At 58.5% G+C, this 9,118-nt stretch overlaps 1 protein-coding gene across 2 annotated transcripts in view; it reads left to right on the top strand.

Annotated features, from left to right (window-relative positions):
• Nucleotides 1-376: 376 nt before the first annotated feature.
• The window catches only part of MDFI (MyoD family inhibitor), a 15,653-nt gene continuing 6,911 nt past the window's right edge, over nucleotides 377-9,118 (top strand). The window contains exons 1-2 of one of the 2 annotated variants that reach the window (XM_008563336.1): nucleotides 377-452; nucleotides 7,341-7,523. In XM_008563336.1, the coding sequence (XP_008561558.1) occupies nucleotides 377-452; nucleotides 7,341-7,523 (259 nt within the window). The remainder of the gene's footprint in view (nucleotides 453-7,340; nucleotides 7,524-9,118) is intronic. The other variant, XM_008563337.1, reaches the window with a different exon arrangement.

Raw genomic sequence — 9,118 nt, 5'->3', positions numbered from 1 at the left:
GGGGGGGCGGGGAGAGGGTGGGCGGGGGACGAGGGGAGGGGAGAGGCGAGGCGAGCAGGGGAGGGGCGGGAGCGAGAGAAGGAAGAAGGAAGGGGGCGAGCGGCGCGAGCTGGCGCCGAAATGGGAGAAAGTAGCGAGTGAGGGGGAGGGGGCGCCGGGCGAGAACCGAGGAGCCGAGCGGTCCCTCGGCGGGGGCGCCCGCAGCCGCGCGCGGTGATCCCGGCTGGGCGAGAGCAGCGCGCCGCGGGCAGGAGGCTGGACCCGGGCGGCGCGCGTCTGCCGCGGGATCACCCCCTGACAGTACCCGCTTCCCCTCACGCGCGAGGGGCAGGTCGGACCCGCCCGCTGAGCCTTGTTTTCCGCAGGTCCCGGGCCGATGTCCCAGGTGAGCGGCCAGCTCCCCTCTCTCTGCGACGCGCCCCATGGAGGCCCCAGCGCAGCCCCGGCCCCAGGTAGGACCGGGGATGGAGAGTGAAGCTGGACGGATGCGGGGTGGGCGGCTGGGTGGGGGGCACTGACCAGTTCCCCCCCTCTCCTCCCTGAGACGCGGGGAGACGGCTCCGGGGAGTTTGGGTGGGGTGAGGGTGAGAAGTCTGGGTATCGGGGACCTGGTCCAAGGAGAGTAGAGGGCCGGGGCGAGGGGGGCAGGGCCCCGGACAGAGGCGGCGGCTGCGCCGAGTTGGCTCCAACCCCCGCACCCCCAACACCAGACACACACACACACCTCGCAGTGACTGTCTGTCGGTCTGGGATTCGTGTCCAACCGTTTCTGCCCAGAGTGTAAATATTTATGGGGGCCTCAGGCGGGGGTGGGGGTGTCTGAGTCTTTCTCTCCTTCCCTTCCCCCAGCCCAAACGCAGCCGAGCGCTTCCCGAAAACTTTTGTCTGCTCTGAGCGGCGGCAGGACCCGGCCCCTCCCCTCTTTCTTGCCACCTCTTCTCGCAGGCCTTTCCCTCCCAGCCCTCAGGTCTCCGCCACCCCTACCCTGCAGGCTGAGACATACACGTGCGCGCGCACACACCCTCACCTCAACCAAGCGTCCACAACCCGAGTATAATGCCCCTTCCCCCACCTCGCGGGTCGGTAACCTGCCCCGGATTCTTGCTGGGAGCCTCCCAAGTAAGGGAGACTCTAGGCCTCCCTGAGGGGCCTTGGGTAGGGGCCCTGCTGCCTGTGGCTCTCAGTCCTTTCCCCTGGTTGTCTAGATGCCTGAGCTGAGGCTTGCGGTGGAAGTGGGGGTCTGAGAGAAGTCAGGACATCTGGGATTTGTTCAGGGGCAGGAGGATGGGGTGCAGGAGTGTAGGCCGAGACTTCATGATTCGAAGCCCTCTAGCTTAGTCTCACCCTTTGCCTTTCTCCCATCCAACCCCGTTCTCCCTGTCTGCCCTCTTTGAGTCTCTGAATAATGAAGGTCTGCTCCTGGACCTCTGACACGAACTCCCTGTGTGGCCTTGGGCAAGTTCCTTCCCCTCTCTGGCCTCAGTCTCCACATTTGCCCATAGGAGCTTGTCTGCCTGTTTGGAGAGGCCTGTCTCAGCTCTCCAGATCTCCCTGGTGTGGATGTCCACAGCTGTGGACGTCGGGGTCTCCTAAAACAGGGTGAGGATAAGTGGGAGATGTCTGGCCAGTGGCCAGCACGCAGACAAGACTAGTGTGTCTGCTGTCCATCTTCCCTAACCTCAGCTTCTCTCCTCTCTCTGTGGGGCCCCTGGAGCAAGGACTTCTGGGGAATAAACTCCTCCAAGAACTGGGCTCCTTCAGCATGGAAGGAGAGCTAGGGACAGCGGCCTCAGCCTCTCTCCCCCTCCTCTCCTCCTTAGCCTCCTGCTCTCTCCCATCCTGCCACTTTTCCCGCTTTCTTCTTCCTCTTACCCGTTTTCTCTGCACTCTCTTCCACTGCCTCCTTCCAAGATACCCTCCCTTGTTTGCCCCAGCAGCCCAGAGGAGGGGGCTGAATGTGCTTAGGGCAGGGGCCACGGTGGGCAATGGGAGGGTTAAGCCCTGAGCTGTAACTTGAGGCTCCCCAGTGCCCCAGCAAGCCCCCTCCCCAGCCTGGGCTGGGCCAGACAATGCTGCTTTCATAACACGAGGCGAGGCCTCACTCTGCCACCACTTGGGAGAGTGAGCCTGCTGCCCAGGAAGCCCAAACCGCAGAAGACCCAGCCAAAACCCCACAGACGCCTGAATCTGAGACCAGAATCCCCCACACTCCCTGAGAGCTGACAGAACAGCAATGCCACAGCGCTGCCCCTGGGGGCCCTGCTGGCAGGATAGTCAGGGAGCAAGTCTTCCCCCCTCCCTCAGCTGCCCAACTTGCAGACAGGGCGCAAGGGGACTCAGGACAGCTCTGGTTGGGGCAAGTGGCCAAGCCCGCACATCTTTGGCTCCCCCAGTGGCTCCTCCCCACCTACCCCTGAGAGCCCCAGGAGCCTGGCTCCCTAACCCACAAGCAGATTTCTGCCCAGTACTAGGGCGTCACATTCCTGTTCATGGTTCTAAATTGAATTTCCTGGGGAATTAGAGCCTTCAGACCTAAAATAAAATCAGCTCGACCCAGCCTAACTGGCTAGCTCAGGCCCTCTCCCGTTCTCAGCTTGGTGGCCTGAAACTGTGACCAGTGGATTCACATTAACCTTGCGTGTGCATCAAGGGAGCCCACATTCTCTGGCCTTCCTGGGGTTCAGAGCCATATGCCACCCCTAATCCTCAGCCCTCTCTCTTTCTCTCTCCTTCCCCTCACCTGGGGCACTCCAAACTCCAGCACTCAATACTCACCAGCCGACATTCGCTGAGTGCCCACTGGGGATGCAGAGATGAATACTGATACCACCCCAAGGGAGGGAGTTGGGGAGGGCTTAGCCTGGTTGAGAGGCCAGGACTTCACTACCAAGTGATAATTAGCAAAAGGGGACCCTGGGTGCTAAGTTCTCAGCAGTTGGGCCTCCTGGAGGAGAGACTGGTGACTCAGGGGTCAGGAAAGGCTTTCTGGAGGAAGAGGTGTAGTTCAAGCTGGGTCAGGAAGGATGGGTTGGATTTGGAGAGTGGGAGGAGGGAGGGATAGGACCTTCTGTTCATGAGAAATAATATAAGCATGTGTAGACTGTTCAGAAGGCCCAGCAATGGCCTGGGGCCATGGAGAGGTCAGTCTGCCTGGAACATAGGATCCTTGTACATTGATTCTATCAAAGATGTATGCTAAGGCCTTGAATGCCAAGTCAAGGAAAGACATTGAAGCATGGGGTTCCAGCTACTGCTCTGTGACTAGATGTGGTTCTGGCCCTCTCCAGAGGTGCTCAGAACTCCAGCTCCAAGGGGCCTTGAATGCCAAGTCAAGGAAAGACATTGAAGCATGGGGTTCCAGCTACTGCTCTGTGACCAGATGTGGTTCTGGCCCTCTCCAGAGGTGCTCAGAACTCCAGCTCCAAGGGGGAAACTCAGATCCACCGTCCACAAAGACAATGGAGAGAGGGCCGGACATCAGGGACCAGGCATAGGAACTCCAGAACTTGGGCCTCTCTCCACACCAGCCAGGGGTCTTGTGGCTGGAACCCCCATGGGCACTGTCCAGGCTTGGAGCAAACCCATCCCACCTGGAAGAGGCCCCCCTACTCCCTCTCGGTCCAGGACTACCTCTCAACTTGGTGGATATCAGAGGGAGCCCGCAGGGCCTTTGTTGAGGTTGTGAGTCTCTCAGCCTTCCTTCTTGGGCTTATGGGTTTAAACATGACTCTTCTACTCCCTTCTAGGGCTGGCTGTCTTTCCAGAACTCAGGGCATTGACAGAACCTTATCCCGTGTCAGGAATGGGAGAGTGTGGAAGTAAGATGCTGCACTCTCTGTATTTCCCCCTTGTGAGCGGGTGCGGGGCTGGGGACTTCTGCTCAGAGATGCCGCCAACGTGTGTGGCACCCCTTTGCAAATTAGAAAAGGTTTCCCTCTGGTCAGATGTGCGGCTGTGCAGCTGGATGGACAGATGGCACCTACTGGGAGGATGGGGCTCCAAACAGGGATTCCAGCCCCACCCCGCCCCCCTCTGGCAGGAGCCTTTATGCAGGATGTGAACGCATGTCACACGGCGCCCTTCGTGGCCTAGGTGGCCACTCCTTCCCTCCAGCCCACTCCACACTTCCGCCCTCCAGGAGTTTCTCCTCAGAGACCTTCTCCCCTCTGTGGATGGACAGTGGCATCTCTTGGTCACCAAAAGGAAAACTGGCCTCTTTGGGCCTGTTGACATGTGAGCACTTGGGCTCTCCCTCTGGCCCAGCTTTCTGCTCCACGTGCTCTAAACAAGAGTGACTTCTGTGCCGGCATCCTGTGCCCAGACACTCTGGGACAGCAGCTCCTTCTGGACCAGGCCTTCCTGCCATCTCTTGTTCCTCCTCATTCTGCTTCCCTGTCTCTCGGCACTTGGTTCCGTCTCCTCCTCTCTGCCCTCAGTGCTGGTCTGCTGGGTCCCCTCTGCTGCCCCTCCTGACTTCAGGTCTGCCTCTGTCCCTCTGTGTGCCTCCAGGTCAAGGTTACTAGACATGGTTTTCTTTCCTTCCTCATTTTCCCTCCGAGGTCTGCCACTCACCCTAGAATGGCAGGCCTCCTGCAGGACAGGCCACCTCGGGCCTTGCTTTTGGCTCTATAATTTCCTATTCCCACCAGATTCAAGGTCACCAGCCCTGTAGGTGACTATTAAAAGAGACTGCCCAGGGACTGGAGACGCTTTGGGTCAGGAGTGGGAGAGGAGGACTCCAGTCTCCTGAAACCTTCTTTCTTGCCTTCCTTCCTCCATAAGCCTGGAGGCCAAGAGAGCAGAAATCCTGGCTCTCTCTACTATGGGACTGATGGTGTCACCCCTGTGCACCCCGGTGACCTCAGGAGAAAGCCTGGGAAGTGACTATAGGGCCTGCAGTGCCTCAGCTCGTGTTCCCAGCTCACCAGCCTCAGCACCACCAAATGACATATGATTTCTCTCGTTCATGCTGAAGCTGTTCACTCTGGGGTGTTGGTTCCTGCTGCTCTTCCCGAGATTCCCCTTCTCTGCTAATTGTTCAATACTCAGTGCAGGTATTGCCTTCTCCGGAAAGCCTCCTAGCCACACACACACACACACACACACACACATCGGGGCTAGATGCCCATCTTCCGTGCTTCCACAATTCTTACAGATGCCCCTACTGTAACTCTTGTCCTTCGGAATATGTGACAGCCCCAACCCACGCCTCACAAGGAACTCCTAAGGCAGTCACCTGGTCTTTTTCATTCTGGTATACCCAGTGCTTGACATGGCTAGGCACCTCGTAGGTATGTAATAGATGTGAAACCAAACAGCAAAGGAAGGGAAGGGAAGGGAGGGGAGGGGAGGGGAGGGGAGGGAAAGGGCACCATCCAGCAGGCAGCACCGCTCCTCCATGGGTGTCCTCTCCACTTGCCTGTACTCCCTTGTCCCACCCCTAGGGATCTTCCAAAAGCCATTTGTCTTCTCTATTATCAGACTTGGTGGCAAGGGGGGGCTGTCAACAGGCCCAAAGAGCAGAAAGGGCTGAAGGGAACCCACCCCCTGCCTCCCTGGAGCAGCTGCAGGCACCGAGAAGGGCTCCCAGCAAATAACTGTGCTGCCCTCTGGGAATCCGGGAACCCAGCCCCTCCCTCCTCCCTGCCCCAGCTCTGTGTCCAGGCAGGGCCTGTGGTGTTCCCTGGGCAGGCGTGAGCATGCCTGCTTGGACCTGTGCCCTCTGTGCAACCACATGGAGCTTCTGGGGCCTCCGTCCCCCTAGCCGTGGAGGACCAGGGTCTTTGGAACAATGATTCCTCAGGGGTCTCTGAGGGTCAGAGGCCACAGAGGGATGATCTGGGCTAGGATGAAGCTGGACCACTGGATCTGCCCCTCAGTGCACTTCCAGCTCCCATCCCAGACCTGCGTGCCCAAGCCTGAGTGATCCCTCTAATTATCTCCCTCCTGTGTGCTCTCCCCTCTCCCCTCTCTCTCTTTCTCTCTGTCATCTGGAGAAGGCTCAGAGGACGCCATATGCGAGCCCCACTGTGTTCTCTGTGATTGATTCCATATGGATTTCCAAGGCTATTCTTTGTCGCCCTGTCTCTCCGTCTCTGTGTGTGTCTCTGTCCGTCTGTTTGTGGAGTGTGTGCAGCGGGGGTTGTCTTTTGCTCTCTGGGCTTCACTGCTGTTTCTCTCTGTCTTTCCCTGGCCCCTATGGGCTACTCTGCCTCTCCCCAAGCCCTTTTGGTCTCTGCCTCTCTATGTCTCCCCCACTCCTTCTCTTTCTCTCAAAATTATATGTAGGGAGAGGGAAGGCAGGAGGCCACCCTCCTGAGGTCCCTGTCATTTTGTTTGGCACACCTGGGGTCTAATAAGAGGCTCAGGCTGCACCCAACGCCCTGTCATTGGCGCAGCCCGAGCCCTGGCCCTGTGCCCCTCGGCTTCACCCTCAGGTCTTCCCACACCCAGCGGCTGAGGGTCTGGGACTTCAAACCCCTTTCTTGCTGGCTCCCCCACCTCTCATCCCCCATATCCTTCTTCCCCAGGGCCCAGGGGCCCAAGTCCTGCTGCCTGGGGAGATGTGGGTTTGAAGGTGGCTCCGTTTCTGCCTCCGCCGCCCCTGCACAGAGCCACTGTAATTACATGGGCTGCGGTTCACCTCTTCCCAATGCTCCTGGGCCACCTCTCTTCCTGCCTGTAGCCCCTCCCTGCTCCTCACCCCCAGATTCTTCTGACTCCTTCTCTGCCATGCTCTTCTCTCTGACCCAATTTCTTGCCGTCTGTCTCGCTCACACGCTCTGTATCACACTCCCTTCCCCACAGCCTCTGCCCCGTCTCTTTCTTTCTCTCCATCCCTGACTTTCATGCTATCGCTGAGTTTCCCTCCTGTCCCAGCTGTCTGTCACTGGGTTTCTGTGGCTGTCTCCCTCTGTGTCCAATCTCCTGCATTCTGAGGCTCTCTCTCTCTTTGCTTCTACCTTTCACTGTCCCTTTGATTCTTTCTCTCCCAGTCACTCCCGATGCCTGTCCCTATCTCTCCATCGCTGCCCGTCCATCTGTTCTCTCCTGCGCTGTGTTTCTGCCTCCTCTCCCCACTTGCCTTTATACTGTGCACCTCTGGCCCCTCCCCCTGGCACCACACATGCACACACATGCACACACACCCTTTCTCCCTCCCGGGCTGTGGTTTGAAGCTTTCTATTTTGGAGTCTGGCACCATTGCCAGCTAGGGAAAGGGCTGGGGAACTATTGCAGTGAGACTGAGAATGAGGGCTCACTGGACGTGCTGGGCTGTGGGACAGGGCTGGGGCTGGGCAAACAGGAAAATGTACCTGAGTCACCTGCTTTTTCCCTAGCCCAGACCCAATCACTCCTACCTGGGCTGGAGGTAGTAACAGGATCGGCTCACCCTGTGGAGGCAGCACCAGAGGAGGGCTCCCTGGAGGAGGCAGCACCCCCCATGCCCCAGGGCAATGGCCCTGGGGCCTCCCAGGCCTTGGACAGCACTGACCTCGATGTCCCCAAAGAAGCTGTGACATGTGAGTCCTAGGGAGCTGGGGGTGTTGGGGTGGCAACATGTAGGGGCTGCCCTAGGAAATACAACCCAGAGGGGTGGGCAAAAATTCAGCAGGTGCCCATGGGTGCACCCACTTGGCCAGAACTTTGAGGGTGGTAGTGTGGGCAATGGAAAGGTGCAGGGCACTGGCACTGTGCTTTTCATGGAGAAAGAAGACCTCCACTACAGAATGGTCGGGAAGCAGGGGAGTGCGGGCAGGCTGCAGGCAGTGTGGCTCAGGGCAGAGAGCATGAAGCTGTATGGAAGAACACACCCAGCACCTCAGGAGGAGAGCTGGGGCCAGGTGGGCTGGAGAGCTAGAGCCCACCGTGACCCCATCCTTCATGAGAGCAAGGGCAAAAAGGAAGCAGAGAAGCCCCCAGTCACTCTGGGGAGAAAGGAGCGAGAGCTGGGGCCAGGTGGGCTGGAGAGCTAGAGCCCACCGTGACCCCATCCTTCATGAGAGCCAGGGCAAAAAGGAAGCAGAGAAGCCCCCAGTCACTCTGGGGAGAAAGGAGCGAAATTCAGCTCTATTCCCAGGCCTGGCTCAAGGTCTCCAAGGAGGGAGAAAATTTTCTACCTGAACCTCGACAGCAGGGGAAGGGGCAGCCAGGATCATTTTATACTAACTAATGAAGATTCCCCAAATCTATAGACACATTTTTACTTTCCAACTTTCTTTCCCCGAAGGAGCTCATGTGTTCTCCAAATCAGCCTGTATGAGGCAGCAGGAGAGCTATAGCTAAGCCCATTTACAGATGAGGAAACCGAGGCACTGAGAACTGCTGCCCTTGCTCACAAGCTGAGGAACTCAGGTCTCCCGGCCCAGTGCTCTTTCCTCTGCCTGCCTTCCCAACTGGCACAGCTGGGCGGGAGCCGCCTGCAGTCAGGGCATCTAGGGCTAAGTTGGACTCCCTGGAAATCGGGGTTACTAAATCCCGCTAGTGCCCTTCCTTCGGCCCCCTTCAGACACACCCACCAGCAAAATTGAGAGAAAGAGGTCAGTGCTGTGGCCACAGAGGAGGGGGCCTGGATGGAAATGGGACAGACACTCCTGTGTCTATGGGCCCCGAGTGTTTGCTCTGTGACTCAGCCCCCACCCCGCCCCATGGCCACCCCCATGGCCATGGCCACAGGCGAGCTCTGTGTCCGCCTGCACTCCCAGGGCCCTCAGCCCACCACACATTCCCGCCCTCTGGTCACTGTGCCCATGTTTAGGCAGCAGGGCAAGGGGCACAGAAGCTGGCCATGGACTCTGCCCAGTCACCCTCATGGGGCCAAGGGGGGGGCAGGATGATTCAGTCCTGGCCACTTCCCATGGCCTTTCCTCTGTTTACCCAGATGCAGGCACTAGCCACACCTCTTGCCCTGTCTCCCACCCTCTCTCTGACTACCCCCCTTGTCCTCAGCTCCTTTCTCCTGGTCTCCAGGCCTCCCCTCCTCCACATTCTAGCTGTGGGACCTGTGGCAAGTTTCACCCTCTCTAGGACTAAGTTTTCTCATCTCTGAAATGAGGCCAATAACAGATCTACTGTGATGCTCAAAGAAGTTATCACATGGAAAGCTCCTAGCACTGTG

This window comes from Galeopterus variegatus, unplaced genomic scaffold (assembly GCF_000696425.1).
Source record: "Galeopterus variegatus unplaced genomic scaffold, G_variegatus-3.0.2 Scaffold13240, whole genome shotgun sequence".
In the NCBI taxonomy this organism is placed as follows: Eukaryota; Metazoa; Chordata; class Mammalia; order Dermoptera; family Cynocephalidae; genus Galeopterus; species Galeopterus variegatus.
Note: the sequence above shows the minus strand (reverse complement) of the source record. Positions and strands in the feature narration are given on the sequence as shown.